This window comes from Crocodylus porosus, unplaced genomic scaffold (genome assembly GCF_001723895.1).
Source record: "Crocodylus porosus isolate Cpor-Errol unplaced genomic scaffold, CroPor_comp1, whole genome shotgun sequence".
NCBI classification, from domain to species: Eukaryota; Metazoa; Chordata; order Crocodylia; family Crocodylidae; genus Crocodylus; species Crocodylus porosus.
Window position 1 is genome coordinate 10,194,077 of NW_017728922.1, and position 17,856 is coordinate 10,211,932.

At 43.5% G+C, this 17,856-nt stretch overlaps 1 protein-coding gene across 1 annotated transcript in view; it reads left to right on the forward strand.

The window, feature by feature from the left end:
- Positions 1 to 4,679: 4,679 nt before the first annotated feature.
- Positions 4,680 to 17,856, forward strand: part of MYH7B (myosin heavy chain 7B) — a 52,327-nt gene continuing 39,150 nt past the window's right edge. Inside the window, exons 1-8 of the mRNA XM_019539695.1 lie at positions 4,680 to 4,838; positions 5,669 to 5,772; positions 9,811 to 9,954; positions 10,859 to 11,015; positions 12,438 to 12,465; positions 14,143 to 14,239; positions 15,058 to 15,081; positions 16,856 to 16,948. Coding sequence (XP_019395240.1) covers positions 4,742 to 4,838; positions 5,669 to 5,772; positions 9,811 to 9,954; positions 10,859 to 11,015; positions 12,438 to 12,465; positions 14,143 to 14,239; positions 15,058 to 15,081; positions 16,856 to 16,948 — 744 coding nt within the window. The 5' untranslated portion in view covers positions 4,680 to 4,741. The remainder of the gene's footprint in view (positions 4,839 to 5,668; positions 5,773 to 9,810; positions 9,955 to 10,858; positions 11,016 to 12,437; positions 12,466 to 14,142; positions 14,240 to 15,057; positions 15,082 to 16,855; positions 16,949 to 17,856) is intronic.

Consider the following 17,856-nt stretch of genomic DNA (forward strand, 5'->3'; position numbering starts at 1 on the left):
GCTGAAGGCAATATCCTGAGGGATACCCAGCATGGGTTTGTTGCGGGTAGGTCTTGCTTGACCAATCTCATTTCCTTTTATGACCAGGTGACTTATCACCTGGACAAGGGGGAAGAGATCGACATTGTATACCTTGACTTTAAAAAAGCCTTCTATCTGGTATCCTATGATCACCTCTTGGCTAAACTGGCTAACTGCGGCCTTGATGTCACCACGATCTGCTGGCTGGGGAACTGGCTTCATGGTAGGACCCAGAGGGTGGTGGTTGACGGGAGCCAATCGTCTTGGTGAGCTGGGTCCCACAAGGCTCTGTCCTCGGGCCTATACTGTTTAACATCTTCATCAATGATGTGGACATTGGTGTCAGAAGTAGACTGGCCAAGTTCACTGACAAAACCAAAACCTGGGGTAAAGCATCCACATCTGAGGATAGGAGGGTGATCCAGGCGGATCTGGACAGACTTATGAAATGGGTGGACGAGAACCTGATGGTGTTCAACACCGAAAAATGCAAGGTTCTCCACCTTGGGAGGCAAAATCTGCACCATGCTTATAGGCTCGGTAGTGCTATGCTGGTTAGCACTACAGATGAAAGGGACTTGGGGGTCATGGTTAACCACAAGATGAACATGAACCTTCAGTGTGATGCTGCAGCTAGTAAAGCGAGCAAAATGCTGGTTAGCATCCATACATGTTTCTCAAGCAGATCCTGAGACGTCATTTTCCTGCTGTACTCAGCCTTGGTAAGGCCGCAGCTGGAGTACTGCATCCAGTTTTGGGCTCCACAATTCAAAATGGATTTGGAGAAGCTTGAAAGGGTGCAGAGGAGAGCCACACACATGATCAGAGGTCAGGTAAACAGACCTTATGATGAGAGGCTGAGAGCAATGGGGCTATTTAGTCTGGAAAAGTGCAGGCTCAGGGGTGATCTGGTGGCCAGATCATAAGTTTATCAGGGGTGCTCATCAGGATTTGGGGGAACTTCTGTTCACCAGAGCCTCCCAAGGGATGACAAGATCTTCCACTGTGACCAATTCAGGCTGGACATAAGAAAGAACTTCTTCACTGTCCGAGCCCTCGAGGTTTGGAATAGACTGCCGCCGGAAGTGGTTCAAGCACCCACTTTGAATGCCTTCAAGACACATTTGGATGCTTATCTTGCTGGGATCCTATGATCCTTGCTGACTTCCTGCCCCTGGGGAAGGGGGCTGGATTCGATGATTCTCCAGGGTCGCTTCCAGCCCAAATGTCTGTGAAATCTATGAAATCTTCAGCAGACTCACAGCACAGCACAAAGGAGGCCATTACCATTGTACCCATTTTACAGAAGGGGAAATTGAGGCACAGAGAAACAAGCTGACTTGCCAAAGCCATTCAGCAGGGCAGTGACATAGCGAGAAATTGATTGAACCCAGATTTCCTGAGCCTTTGTAGAGATCACCATGTAAAGGGGAACATTGCCTAAGCTTGATTCTGCAACCCTTCTTCATGCAGAACAGTGCGTACCTAGGAGGAGTCACTGTTCTGTGGGCTGACCAGTATGAGTCCTACAATGCAGCATGTGCCAATGCATTTTTTTTTACTATAGAGGCATAGCCAGAGGGAGTGCAATACCAAACTCAGCATCCACAAGATACACCTTGCTTGGGAAAGTTATGTGCATCAGTCTTGCTGTACATGTCCTCACAGATATCATGTAGTTCGGAAGTTGTCTGATTGTGTAATTAGCATATTTCTGGCTTTGGAGTCCACTGCACAAAATAATGGACAAAATAGCTTTGTATCAGTCACAATGTGGTTGATGTTATTTTGCTGATACCCAGGGTCATAATAAAGTGGGGCTGGAAGGGACCTCATGAGATCATCTAGTCCAACCCCTTGCTCAAGGCAGGATCATCCCTGACTAAACCATCCCAGCTTACTGTCTGTCCAACCTGGCCTTGAAAATTTCCAGGAAATTGAAATTCCATAACTTCACTAGGTACTCTGTTCGAGTGCCTAACCACTCTCATAGAAAGCTTTTTCTAATCTCCATCCTAAATTTCTTCTGTTGAAGCTTGAGGCCACTTCTCCTTCTTCTGTCCTCTACAGCCACAGAGAAAAGTCTATCTCCTTGTCCTGTGTAATGACCCTTCAGGTATTTGTAGACCATTATCAAATCTCTCCTCAGTCTTTGCTTCTCCAGACTATACAGTCCTAATTCTTTCAGTCTTTCCTCCATAAATCACGCTTCCCAGGCCCCTAATCATCTTAAGATGCTCTGTGCTGAGCTCTTTTTAATCCTTCTTGAAGTGTAGGGCCCAAAACTGGACACAGTACTTCAGAAGAGGCCTTACCAGTGCTGGATAGAACAACTTCTGAAGTTCCAGAGGACATGTTGCCCTGAGCCTTTGCTGGGAAGGGCAGCATATACAATAAATAAACAAACAAATAATGACTACTACCAGAGTGGTATATGGTAAGCATTGTCCTTTGATGAGGCCATGCCTATGGTCAAAGAGCAGTGTCAAATGGGCTCCCACAGGTGTGATAGCTGGGCAGACTGATGGAGCTAATATATCACTGGCCTTCTCATCCACCCAGACACATATGACTTGGAAAACTTCTGCTTCTACTGTTCAGTAAACAACAAAAGCAAAGGTAATAAAAAACACAGGCTTTAAATGATAAATATTTTCCCAGCTGCTGGCACCACCACACAACTATAAGTCCTATAAGTGACAGTGAGTCTCCCCAGCTTCCAAACTGTCACAGCATGGAGTGCTTATGTCTCATTTTCTATTTCAAGTATCAGAAATTCAAATCAGCCCAGGTGGCCCATATGTCAGGGGAGGTTAGACCTGGACTACTGAATCGCAGGGCCTCATACCACATGGGAATCAGGCCTGGATTCTGGATCCCAAGACACCACAGCTCAGGAAAGTCCAAGCCTTGGGAACAGGTCCAGACCTATCTCTAGCATTTTCTTTGAAAACTTTTTTTGTATGCTGCTTCCATAGCTGAAATGTTCCATGTTTGTGTTGCCTAAATAAAGTGGCTTGCTGCTGTTTTATCATTCGTACCCCTCAAGCCATGATTCACTGACCTCACTGAATTTAGGGGAAAGCTAAATAGATGCACACCTGAATTCCACAGCTGGCCCCTATCTCACTGAACTGCTGAGCCAGTTCCAGGTCCCTAGTTTCACAGCCATGACAGTGTAACGATCAGTCAGAATGGGGGTCAAGGGAGAATTGGGTCCTTTTTTAAAAGAATTTTTGCAGTTTGCTTCAACTGTAATAAGAAAAACAGATTCTAGTGTCTGTAGCATTTGATGTCACCCTCCCTAACTGCAACCTGCGGGGAAGGAGCCAAGATGAAATCAGCGGGACTTTGGCCCAATAGGAAAGACAGAGCAAAAGGAAAGGAAGATGCCCAAGATGAGCATGGCTTTGACAGCAGTGTGGCAGCATTTGTCTCCTCTGGGCAGCAATTTGGCTGTGAATAACAGACACAGAGGGTTGCAGAAAAGCGGAAGATTCAAACAAAGGGCAAGAATCAGAGTAGCTCTTATATCTCTGCTTGCCACTGCTCCCCTCCAGATGGGGAAGGCACACACTGACTCTGAGAGTCGTGCTGCTTCCCTGACTGGATCTTCTCTCACTGCCTTTGTACTTGCCTGACAATACAAGAATAAAAATAACCAGCCTGCATTTGCAGAGAGATAAAAGCGAAGTTTGCCTTTTGTGTCTCACTGGGCAATAGGGCAGCAGCACCAATGGAGCTGTGTAGACATGACACATGGGAATTTCTGACATATCTCTTCCCACTCTGACCTTGACAGACACAATAAAAAGGGGCTTCACTGCACACACACAGCCACTCAGTCCTAAAACCAAGGTTGGTAATAAAGAGCATGTGTGCTGTGTGCATGCCTATTCCAGATTACTAACCCATTTCACTGCCAGCAAAATACAAGTTACCTAAGGAAAGGGGCTGACATACTAACTCTAATGTGGTGCCGGGGAGGGTGATTCTGGCCAGCATGACTGAGATGTAGAAATGGACAGAAAAACTGCATATTTAATAAAATCTGTACAATCTGCAAAGTTACTAACTAGTAGTACTTGTTGAAGCATTAGATGCTGTTCAGTTGCATGATATTGTTTTGTATAGACAAAATGAAGTAATATCATAATAATATCACTTGTCCAAACAGCTATTGCAGCACCCACCGAGAAGACACCAGTGATTTTTTGTGGGTTTACACTTCAGCTCTTATTGTGACTGTTTTCCAGTGCTAACTCTGGAGCAGGAGAATCTTATCTTCTCACTGGGTTTACAAAAGTAACATATATGTTGACAGTGCTAAGAACTAGGAACTGTTTTAGCAGCATTTATCATTAAAATGGAGTTTACTGTGGACTCTTTTGCTGGTGAAAGAAAATATAAATGTGCAAAGGACAGACATCAATAGCATCAGGACTAAATTCCACTTTAAATCTCAATATAGTCAAGATATGCATTGCAGCTAGTAATTACACTAGAAAACCTGAATTTGTATTTCATTGTCAATATATTTACTTATAGCCTCTTAAGTTAATGGCATGTTGAAAACTGTCTCATCTCTAGGCAGGCAGGAAGCAGGTATTTTCTCTCTGAATTGATCCCTTGTTTCTGTTTCCCTCTGTTTCAGTGCTTTGGAGGCTTTGGTTTCTCCTCTTTCTGCTGCTGCCAAACTTTCTTCTTTCCACCAGGCAAGATGTCTATGTTAGATATGACCGAGTTTGGGGAGGCTGCTGAATACCTCCGAAAAAGCTACACAGAGCAACTGAAGCTTCAAACTATCCCATTTGATGGTAAGATCAGAACCAGTTTGGAGCATGACAAAAGCTGGTAATGAGGCAGCTCACAGCCAGGTCTTCCTTTGTAAAGCGTTCCCATCTTCCTTCCCTTTCCTCATAGGGTTTTATAGCATCATTTGGTCTCCATTTTCCCCATGATAACAGGAACAGGAGAATCACTGTACCTGCAACTCTGTTCTTCTGCTCACTTGTAAGAAGTTAGAGGACCAGAAGAACTCAGCACTAGGGAGAGACAACAGCTGCTTTTGGTGTTTTCTTTGGTTTGTGATGTGACTGCTCATCAGCACACAGATGGTATGCAGAAGGCCTGAGTGACATAGCAACAATAAAGGGGCTCTATGGGCAATACTGGCTAAGTGAAACTTTCTATAGTCCATTTCACTTTGTAGATGAACAGAAATCACTGTAGAGACTTTCTTGTTATCCTCTTATCATACTGGAGCCAGGTATTCTATTACCAGTATCAGAGAGCTAAGGTATCTAGGCATAAGCCTGTTTTTGTCTACTTGGTTCTTCTATAGATACTATAGGACTAAGGGAGGGAAATGCAAAGAACAAGAATAGTGCTTTCCATAAGTCGCACTTTTCCAGAAGCATGTCAAAAAGCTGACTTAAATTAATATTAAAAATAATCAGGACAAATTAAGCAGATCAGGAATGAAAAAGACAAGGAAGTCTCAGATGAAATTATAAAAAGCACAGGAAGGAAAACAGAGTTGTCTCTCAAAATTACCAGACTGTGTTCTTGCTTTCTGAAAGCTATTGATAATTGCAGACGATTTCATTAGTTTCATTCTTCCTTTCCTTTCCTTTCCAACCTTAAGGAAAGAAGCGAGCGTGGATCCCAGATGAGAAGGAAGCCTACCTTGAAATTGAAATCAAAGAATCCTCTGGTGGCAAAGTCACCGTGGAAACCAAAGATAAGCAAGTAAGCAAAGCAGTTTTAATTTTTCAAGTGGATGGCTGGAGGAATGGGGGGAAAAAGGAAAGGAAAGGAATGTATGTGTGAGGGGATGCATGTTTGAACTGACTGTATCTGAAACTAGACAAGTTCTAATTCACAGCATTCAAATGATCAACATTCAACCCTTCAGCTTAGTATTGAACGTGCCTTTTGTTACACAGAAGTGTATTATATGACAAAGGACAAATACTTTCCAAACATGCCAGTGTTTTAATATACTGTCATCAAATGCTCCATTTAAAAAAAAATCCACCATAAAAGACAGATTGCAAGAATGAGAGTAGGACTTCCCTGAGCCAAGACATCAGCTGGTATCCTAACAGCTGTAACAATAGTCAACAGGAGAAGACTGGTCATTCTTTGAAAACAGCCTGTTGCTACATAGAACTGAATTATTCAACAAATCTTGCAAGAGAAAATCATTTGCAGTTGGAGATAAGGGCTCAAATTTTACTTTGCTTATTCTGAAGCGCTATCAGCATATCAGAAAGAGCATTTTTCCTATTTTATGTATAGGTATTGCTACACCAGTCACTGCCATAGTATCTTCAAACTACTGTTTTGGTAGATTGGTTTTGGTACATATGATTAAAGATCTATTCTTTTCCTAGATCTGTTCTTTTCCTATAAAGCAATTGTTATACACACAAGGCCTAGTTTTGAACTTTGTTGCACCCCTATCAGTCCACCAGACCTCACCTCATTTACCCCAATGTCAATGGGAAATCAGTGGTGTTACACCAGTATAGGGTTGCTCTCAGATGAGATTTATGGACATAAGTGAAGTTACTCCCAATTGAATGGTGCCAGGGGTCAGAATCTGCTTCTATGAATTTACATTGTCAAAATAATATGCAGTAAAAATAATAATGTATAAGCTGGATTCTACTCCATGACACCAGTTATATAAGATACCAGAGGATTTCTTTACTTGCATTTTTACTGTAATGATCACTGCACCAAGCAATAACTTGTATCTCTCTAAAGCTGGAGCTGATTGAAAATAGATTTTATGTCCCATGGAAGTTTTAAGTATTTGAAAATAGTTCCTACAGAACTGGGACAAAAAGCCACATTTTCCCCCCACAAAACAAAATTCCAATTCCAACAAAATGTTTTCTTTCAAGCATTATGGAAATTTCATTTTAATTCCTGGAATTTTTATGTAACATAAGCTACATTTTGAAACAAAAACACTGATGCTTAGTGTTCTGAAAATACCAATGTGGAACTGTGGGACATTTTTTTCTTTACACATTTTAATTTTTTTTCTAAATAGAACTGGTCAAAATTGATTTGATTGTGTAAAATATTTTGGTTATGTCAGCTAAACTCTTTCAGTGCAGGTTTCCCCAAACAGCTTTGTCTAAATCATATCTATACTCTGATTCCAAGTGCCTCAGTTTAGACAAAAACAGATCTCCCTGGTACACTTACTATTAGCTAATAAAAATCTCTCTGAAAGCTTTGCCTCAGCTCTTATTAACAGGGGCATTTGCTGAATTCAGCCTCTTGCAGTCAGGCACAGATGTGTAATGTGAGAGTTTTCCAGTGCTTGGACCGAAAGGATTAAATACATCCAGTTACAAGTGATGGACTATACACTTCAGCTGTCTGTCCAAATACCTATAAACCTCCATGATTAAAAGGTTGTACCATATTAGGTTGTTCAATTGGAGGTTGGGTTAGATGATCTCTTGGAGTCCCTTCTGACCCTAATTTTCTATGATTTTATATTATTTTAAGCTATGTATATCAGAATAGGCCCGCAACCATATCACCTAAATAAAAGCGTAAGACAAATAGTAGCAGGAACACTCACAGCACCAAGAGCTTCAGAACAATTGTCACCAGTGGTGGGAAAAGTCTGGTAGAGCTGCCAGACTGTGTCCAGAAGCAATGCACTGCTCTTCCCTATTGTGAGCTGATACCATGGCTAAACCTTCCTAGAAAAGCAAGATGAGTCCCTATCACTGAGAAGGTGAAGGTGGGAGAGTTTGTTAGGAGGTGGTGGGATCTGGCTAGATGCTTCTCGCTGGGCTGTTATGTCTGACAACTGTAAGAAGGTCTGGCAGAACGGAGACATTAAAGGAAGTGGGGCTTCCACCTGGGATAGGGACAGTTAGGAGCACTTCTTATGGATCCACAGGCATAAACACTCTTAGAAGATTCTCTGGCTCCCTGAAGGTGTGAAAAGTTTTGGAGGGAGTGGCCTTTGGGGGAGCCATTGATAAGTAGCTGTATGGGATGGGAGAAGGAATGTGGTCCCTCATGGAGGGAGGTAGGTGTGACTGAGAAGAGGCTGACCCTAAGGGATTTTCACAGGAATTTGGGTGGTAGTTGGACCATAGGGTAAAGTTTTTATCAGTTGTGTTTTATCATACTCTATTGTCTAAGCATATGATCACTTTTTTTTTTTTTTTACACAATTTGATCTTCCTTGTAATAAGCCCTTTTCTGTTTCTGTTACTTAACCAATGTGCCTGTGGTAAATTGTGATTTCTAGGCAAATTAATAACCTGGGCATACTCATTTGGAATACTGGGGAACCAAGAAGCTTACACAAACCCAGGGAGCACCCCCACTACCCCAGGGTTTTGTCTGAGAGAGTGGCATGGTTGAAGAGCTGGCAATGACTGATAAGGGATGGATACTAAGGGAGTATAAAATCCTAATCATTGCTTCAGTCATCCTCTTTACTTAGTACCCAGCCTCCATCCTCCACTCCAATACCCATTGATCTTTCATAGCAGGAACAGTGCATGATGCATCTCATGGCTCTCCCCAACATTTGCTCTGTTGAAAAAACATGGCTATGGCTTTTCAGGGCCATGTCAGGTTAAGTGAGGGAGGGGGTCATGGCATCTGTGAGTATTTGGTGGGGAGCCCTGATCTGAAAAGCATCTCTGCAAAATGCTAGAATATGGCTAAACCTCCAGGGGCTCTGAGTGCTTCTGTGTCATGTTGGGGAGAGCACAAGAACAATTATAGTGGATACAATTTGGACTGAGAATTTGAACAGTATCTGGCTAAGCCAGGCCCTTTCCTTGTTGCCCATCATTCCCCCCAAGAAAGACAAAATTCTAGCCTCAGTGATGACATCAGCTTCCTATGGGCCTGACAGGTGGCACAGATTAGGGTTTAGCAAGCAACCCAACAGATGCTGGATCTAAAGGATGCCTGGGTCCCTTTCTTGGAGTGATGCTGGCTCAGCAGGCTCAGAGGAGCTGAAAGCAACAACAGTTCATTTATGGCATTTAAGCTGAGAGCTGCACCTCTTCCAGAAGGAGCGTGTGTGGATAAAGAGGGAGCCACAGTTTCAGAATTAATTTCCCGAGCAGTGCTGCAATATTACACAGGACTGGAGGCAGAAAATAAATGGGAAAGAGAGGCTCTGCCACTGACAGACCCAATGCTGAGGAGAGGTCTGGGGAACTGCAGCTCAATCTATGCTCTCCCTTAGACACTGAAGTATTTCCCTTACGGGCTGTGGTTCTGAAACCAAGGTCTGATGGTCAGTGCTCCACAGATGATCCATAGACTGCACTGCACCTCATGTGCTGTAATAATGTTTTCAATTTAAAATTTGACAGTGCATCGTGGGTTGTGAGAAATCGTAAATGTTCACAGTGTTCTTTTGGTCCAGAAGTGTGGGGACTACTGTGCTAGAGTAAAAAAGGAGAACTGACCATCTGAGAGTCACAAGAATGCAAAGATCTGGCTAAGACTGTGTCAGATGATTCAGCTGCCATTTACACTGGAATAAATCAAAGTGCTTCCATAAACAGGATTATTTTGACACAAATGAGATTAGAATCAAGTACTTTGTGCAAAAGAACAGGGGCTAAGAGAAGATAGATGGGAATGAGTAGCAAGATGCCATAGCAGTGCTTATGATGACTGAGAGACCTGGTCCAGGCTTGAAGGAATGAGCAACTTTGCAGTGTATGTGAAATGCCTCTTCTTGAACCTCTCTCACTTCTGCCTTGTTTCCTCCTCCAGACTCGTGTTGTCAAGGAGGATGACATCCAGCAGATGAATCCTCCTAAGTTTGATATGATAGAAGACATGGCTATGCTGACTCATCTAAATGAGGCCTCTGTGCTGTACAACTTAAAGCGCCGCTATTCCCACTGGATGATCTATGTGAGTCAGCCTGGCTTCCTACCCAGGGGCAGAGATAGGGATAAGCTTTGTACCAGCACAGTGAAGAGTTCCAAAGTCTGGTTTAAATATCAAAACTCTGAAACAATACATCTCTCTTGTCAATATGGGCAGCCCTTATTATCCCAGCTACCTAGCCATGCCAGGCAGGGGCAAGCTTCAAGAATACTAAACCCGTTGCTTAGGAACTTTTTCCGTTCAGTGTTTCTTACAACAACAGGAATAGTGTTCCTGTTCCTTACAACAACATGTGAGTTACATTCTCCCAGATATTTGTACTTTGTAAGTGGCAGATTTATCATGGAGTGATTAGATTCACTTGGAAAATATAATCAAGAGAAATAGGACTCTAGGCCAGTCTTGCGATGCTAGGAAAAGAGACCCACTTACCTTGGAGTCTGTAAAACTAAACAGAATGCCAGGATGTTTTCAAAAAGGCTGAAAGGACTTCTAGATACCCTAAAGCCAACCTCCTGGAACACCACTAATAAGGCTACCAGTCTCAGGGAGATGTCATAGTTGAAAAAGGCATTTTAAAAGAGCTGTTATTGTTAAGGTCAGCTATCCAGGTAGAGGGGAGGTTAGCGAATGAAAAATCAGCTGCCCAGGGGATAGCAGTAGAATGTCACCATCCAGGTAAGCAGGTTGGTATCATAGGTACATTCATGCCACTAAGGCCAGTTGCATCCCTGGTATCTGAAAGACCACCAGTGAAGCCTGGAGTAGGCAGGTCTCCTTGTTTCCAGTGTGCAAGTGTCCCATGCTCAGCACTGCTTGCTGATGAAGATCACTTTCTGAGTGAAACGCAGGGACTTTGCACAGTCTTTCTTCTATGTGGAGGCAGGTGTGTTATTCTTTCATTCACACACCTTCCTTCTGTCCTCAGACCTATTCAGGATTATTCTGTGTCACTATAAACCCATATAAGTGGCTTCCAGTATACACTCCCCCTGTGGTAGCAGTCTACAAGGGAAAGCGGAGGTCTGAGGTCCCACCCCACATCTACTCCATTGCGGACAATGCCTACAATGACATGTTGCGCAGTAAGTCTTGTCAGCTTTCCTCACATCTCTGCCTTCTCTCCACTGAGATAGGTGCCCATCTTTGCACTGTGAGGAAGGGAAACCTGGTGATACACTAATATCCATTCACAAGAAAAATCTAAGACATAACAGATATGGGTAGGGTCGCCAACTCTGAATCTGCTCCAAGAGGTTTCATCACATGATGTAATGACATTAATTACAGTGCATAGACTTTATGTAAGGAAGGCAAATGCACATTACCATTACATTTCAAAAACCTTACCTGGATTGCTGTATAAATCAGATTCAACATTTAATATTTAATTTAATGAATGCCCTGTCATTTATCTCCTGGGTGACTCTCAGCAGTCTCCTGGAGATTTATGTCTAATTCCTGGAGACTCTGGGGCAATCTTGGAAGGTTGGCAACCCTAGATACAGGGGTAGGCCAAACCCAAGCCCAGAACAAAGGCAGCCACCTGGATCTGGATCAGAACCTTGTGGTTTTGGACCAGTACTAGGTAGGCAACTTGTTGATCTTTCTGGATCATGATGAGACATCACCAGGACCTTTGATGCATATGCGTAGGCAAGAGTATGGAGGATTGGAGGCTGCCCGGACCTTGCTTCCCCCATTTAGACCATTGAGACAGCATCCAAAGGCTGAACTGGGTCTGAATGGTTGGTGCCTTGATGCTGTAGTTATGTGTGCATCCAGTCATTGAACCAGGTCTCCCATGTGGCAGACAAGGATTTTATCACTGAACCATAACAGTGGGTTGGACCAACACAAATGCATTTATTAAAAATAATAAAAATTACCGAGCACATTTCATCCAGAATAAGCAGAACCTGAGTGGGCTTTAGAAACTGTCCCTCCATATATAACTTTACTTCATCCTGATGTCTGACTGCCTCCCAGCTACATCTTGAACCAGGTTTCCAGTGACATTGCAGAACAGCCTTTTAATAGGGGAAGTAACCAGTAAACTATGTGACTGAAACCCTAAGCAGGAAAGGACAAAAAGGATTTCAGTGGTACTAGCTTGTTTTTCTAGGCGGTCTGTGGAGGGAGCACACCAAACTGGGTCTGAGCTCTTGCCATCAGTGCCCAATCTAAAGAAAGAGCCACAGGTTCATCAGATTAAAAAAGAACCCCCCTAGAAATGTAAAGACAATAGGCTCTATCCCAACATGGGTGCCACTCCCACACAGCTTCTACATGCAGTCTGGCAGCACAGGAACTACACTGGAGTTCTTTCTGATAGGGAAAGCTTCACAGCACTAAGCCAGATGCACAGGGTCCAGCCAGGGAATTTCTGTGAATGAAGGGAAGATGCCTCGACATGTATGTGATAGGCTGTGGGGAATTTTCAGGGCTCTTTCCTGTTACATCCATCCTAGCACATTCCAGTCTAACATCTACTCCATCTCTTCCAGATCGTGAGAACCAGTCAATGCTCATCACGTAAGTAATCCATGCTGCTTTCTCTGCCTTTGCTGCCAGTGTCTTTAGCTTAAATGTCTGAGGCCCAATTCTCCTCCCCAGTCCCTCCACCCGCACCAAAATGAGTTGTACAAGTAATTATTAGGGTTACTAACAGCCCTTTATGCTCCCATATCTCCTTCTAGCCTCCAAGGGGGGCCAGGATTTATCCAGGGACAAGCATCCTCCCCCACAAAAAAGTGACACCTCATCCCTTAAGTCCTAAATTGCATTGGGTGCTTTCCAGCTGTCAAAGCCACCCAGCTCCTCATAAGGTCCCTTTCAGATCCAACCACTTGCTAGCACCCCAGAATACATCTCTTTCATGCACCCATCATAGCTGCCAGAAGCTGCCCAGATAGAGACTTCTCATGCAATTCTTGTTCAACCTTACTGGTAGGCTCCACCCTGCCACCAGGAAGCAAAGTATTTCCACAGCATAGATGCTGGGGGCTAAGCTGCAGCTGGGAAAGTAAAGGCATTGTCCTCTGGGACTCACACACATGTTCCTTAATGTTTCAGTCTGGAAATGTAAGGATATGGACAAGGCTGGGGGGGACAATGTGGAAGGCAAAAAGCGGAGGCGAGTGGATGATAAGGCAGAAGGCCAAGATCAGGTGCATGATTGGGGAGGAGGCAGGCCAGGTTAATTTTAAGTGACACATAGATAAGGGCTATATAAAGTGCTCTGAAGGACCGTACCCTGCTGCCAGGAGCCACTGACATTTTTAGCCTCAGCCATAGCCTAATTAGGTAATGAAAGGGCTAAGACAGAGATGCTTGGCTCTTGTCCTGTAGTTGCTCCATTCCCTCTCTGGTCCCCCACAGCCCTGCTCTTTGTGATCTGGGATTACAATAGGAGAGCAGCTAACTATAGGAATGAAATCACTGCAAGACCTTCTAGAGAGCCAGTGCCAGAGGACTGTGCAAAGGGCAGTGTGAATAGCCTATGTGTTACAGAAATTCAGCCCCTGGCACTCACCTGGCCTCTAGGGCCCTATAATCCTGAGTCACTGTACTAAATGGAATGGGCTTACTCTGGATAGAAACCCCTCTCCCCACTCCAATGCACTATGCAAGTAGGTGAAAATGTCTGAGAGTGTGCAGAAAGAGAACGGTTCCTCAGTGACCCTCAGAACTGCTGGGCCCGCAGACATGTACTTCATGACAAAATTGACAGAGGCCAGGAACAGTCTGCATTGGCTCTAGGGATGGTCAGTCCTTCTGCACCAGGCCCCAGGAAGCAAATGCCTTTGTGTGCATGGAGGGTTTGCCCAGGTATCCCAGCCCTTTGATAGCTGCCCCCAATGGAGCTGCCCCAGTGACAACCCTTAATGTAGAATGGCAGAGTCCAGGTACACATCAGATCAAGTTACTTCATTGCAAATTCCAGCAGTTCTGCTTTCCTGTGTTGCTGTTGATGGTGCTATTGCCTTGGCTGGTAACCCCTTTGCAGACAAAGCCACTGACTCCTGTTCAGTCCACCATAAAATCAGCAGAGACCAGGGTTGCGACAGTGCCCTGAAGTTTTGTTTCTCTTATGTGACATTGCTAGCGGGTATCTGGGCCATTCTCTTGTTTTCCCTTGTAAAGTCTCTCTGTAAAGTGTTGCTTGTTTCTGCCTCATTTTCTTTATCTGTGTATTTCTGTTACCCTAAGCGGAGAATCTGGTGCTGGTAAGACTGTAAACACCAAGAGGGTCATTCAGTACTTTGCAATTGTCGCAGCCTTGGGCGACACACCGGGCAAGAAAACAGTAAGGCCCTTGTTTGACAGAAACTTCTGCTGTTTCTTTTTTCCTTCTTCTTCTTTTGTTTTTTCTTTCTTTTTCCTTTTAAATTTTTCTTTTATCCTTTTGGGATTTGGAGGCATGCGTGGATCAGGATCTGCCAGGACTTTGCTTTTCCTTTGCCTTTTGAACAAGCAAGGTTTGAAACAACTGCTCATAGAGAAATGGAATTTTAAGTGACAGCACCAAATGGCTCAGGTGTGCAGAGGTAGTTGGAGGTGCCTGCCCTGTTTCTCTTCACTCCAACAGATTTTCTTTTTCAGAAGTGAAAAGGGAACTGACCTTATGGCCATTTCCATCCCTGCCTCTTTTAAGCCTTGCTTTCTGCTTTTCTTTTTTCTTTTTCTTTTTTTTGCTCTTTTCTTAATTTTGATACTTTTCCATCTTGCATTTTTTTTCTTGCTCTTGTTTTGATTCTTTCTTGTATTTCTTTGGTGTTGACTACCTTTACTGTTCCTTATTTCTTGTGGATGCTTGAAGCTCCAGCCTGCTTTTCCTTCACAGAAGCAAACTGGTTGCTTTGGGCATTAGCCAACAAGTTTTCAGCATTGTTTTCCTTTCCTCTTCTCTGGATTTGGATTTAACTGTTCTAGCTTTTTGGTGTTTTTCTTCCTTTTCTTGACCTAATCTCTTTAACATCTTTTTGTTGTAATTTTTAAATTTTAATCCTTCAACCTTTTGGATATTTCTAGTAACAAAATTTTAACACCCTCTGATGATGCTTTCTTGTGATTCTGACCTGTCTTATCTTGAATTCTAAAGGCAGTTATCTTTTCTTTCTCTAGCAAGGTCCTGCCACTAAAACTGGGGTAAGTTTACAAGAAATAGGGTCCCTGTCCTCAAGTCTGAGAACCGAATTCTAAAGCAGCACCTTAATTCCTACCTATGTTAGAGAGTTGTTTGGCTTGGTTCTGATATCACATATGACAAGGCAAGTCAGGAAAAACCCTGTTACCTTCAGTAGTGTCTTCATTATGAAACTGGTGAGACCAAAATTAGCAGTAAATCCCTCTATACACTACCGAATTTTTTTTTTGTGAAATATCTAGATGGTTTGTAGCTAGAAAATGATGTTATAGGAGCTGAGATGATCCTAGAACTGGTAAATCCATTGTACTGATAAGTAATTGTTTCTGTATGTAGTGTAGGGGACGGAGTTCGGAGAGGCAGTAGAGGTGCTGAATAAACAGATCAATTTACAATTGCAGGAAGTCACATAAAGGATCCAAAGTGTCATCTTTGTACAGGATCCCATTACTGCTCCAAGGACTCAGATCCATACTAAACCAATATACTGTGCTTTGGCAATCCTCCCTCCACAGCACAGTGCTATGTGGTAAAACACTCGGCATTAGATAAAAAGCCATGCAATGAAAGGGTTGTGATTCCCTCAAGTACTTCTGGAAGTGGTGTCAGTAAGGCGGAATGAATCTATTTGGGGAAAAAGTGCAAGCAACCCCAAACATGAGAGAAAACCAGCTTCTCCGCCTCATCCAGGCTCCTCTCCCTCATATAATTTCAGTGGGGTATAAGATGCAGAGTATCTGCAAGCCCAGGGACATGGCTAGTAAGTGGTGAATGTGGCTGTAAAATGCCCAGCATGTTGTGTGAAGGGAGAATATTAGGAAGGGATCAGAAGCTGAATCTTGGGCATGTCTATGAAGTATAGTGAGTAGATTATACAAATTTTATGTCTAGAATAGCAGGGGGCATGGGAGCCATGCAGCAGTGTGTATGAAAGACAGAAGCTTGGGTCACTGTGACAGGATTTTGGATGAAAAGGAGGCCAAAATCCATGGGTATAGTCACAGCTGTTCGATATAACTTGTTTCCCTACTTCCTGTCCTTTAAGGTTTGTAAGTTCCACAGTCTAGTTTCCTCTTTCGTAGAGCATTCTATTAAGACTTATTTCACTGTTAAGTTATTTATATATATTTAAAACTTTGATTTTACTTCCTAATTAGCAAATAATTTGCCTGCAATTCTTCTTTGTTTACTGTACATTATTGTTGGCTTGGAGAGCTGGGATTGCTAGGTGCCATTAAAAAAAAATCACAATTATCTCCCTCCTCCTGTGCCTCTTCCACCAACTGCCATGATCTTTTTGAAGCTACGTTCACCAGGTGTAAAACCAGGTTCTTTTAGTATCACAACTCCCACTACTCAGGTGTTGGAGGGAGAGGAAGTCTGTAACTAAAAGCTTGCTAGAGATTGCAATCTTTAGGAATATCAGTGGCAGATTTCCCCTTCCTGTCATCTGTTTCCACTGTGTAACTCCCTTTCTAGCTAACAGGACTAGGGAATTTCACATAAAGATAAGAGGTAAGGGGTGGAGAATGCCACAGAATTCATGGCCTTCAGTTCTCATTGTTCTCTACATTAAGTACAAATAAGACATGCTATGAAGGCAGTCAGGCTCTAGTCTGTCCCAGGCTGCAGGGTAACATGACCTTACAAGTATCTCATAAGAGCAGCGGGTGAAGGTAAACAGGTAATCAGCCTTGCATCTTGTCCCTCTGCAGCATTAGGGATGGATCCTTCCTGCTATGTACAGCAACAAACTTCCTCTGGTTGTATTTCTAGGGAACCCTGGAAGATCAAATCATTGAGGCTAATCCAGCTATGGAAGCCTTTGGCAATGCCAAAACCTTGAGAAATGACAACTCTTCGCGCTTTGTAAGTATTTTGCAATATATATTGGATAATTATATGGTAATTGTATATACAATAAATCTGTAGCTACATATACATGAACCTACCTGCATCTACCATGTGTTTTGTGGAGCTACTTCATATAGGCAAAACAAATCATTTCCATGATTAGTAATGCTCACTGTTTGTATGGTTTGACTATAGGGCATGAGACCCTGTGCTGGTGTAAATCTCTGATTTCAATCCATCCAAGTAGTGCACTGACTTAAATTGATACTAGCTAAATCTCTGGCTCTAAAACAGGAGGCTTGCAAGGACTGGGATGCCAGGCCCAATTCAGATTGCATCAGGCCGTGGAGGGCAACTGGCAATGTCAGGAAAGATCCAGCATGAAGGAAACACAGGAAGAAATGAGGTTGCTTATCATAACAGCCTGAAATGCCCCAATGCACTGATCAGATGTACAACCTTAGTAGTGCAGCAGTCCCTTCATCAAGCCGAGTCTCTGGCTCTTCTGTAGCTCATGGGGCTTGTTCAGCCACTGGGTCCCTTATATATCCATAACTGTGCACTGGAGATGGTGGCTGCAGCAGCAAATTCCCAGTCCTCTCTGGATTCCCGATGCCTGGGAGCACTGTGGGTTGTTCTGACCTTCAGGGAGACAATCTGCTAGAGCTGTGCAAAGCTTTGGGTGGTGATTTGATTTGGAGGAGATTCAGCCTGATTCGGTGGCCGAATCTCTGAATCGAATCTGGGGACCAATTTAAAGGTCCGAATCAATTCAAAGCTCTCCAAATCTTTGGCAAAGATTCAGACAGCTATGATGATTCAGGCTGTCCCTGGTGGCTGCAGCAGGGAGCTACAGCCACTCTGAGCTGATACATACTAGGGGCAGGGGAGCGGAGGCTGGGGGAGGGGGGGAACCTGTGCCA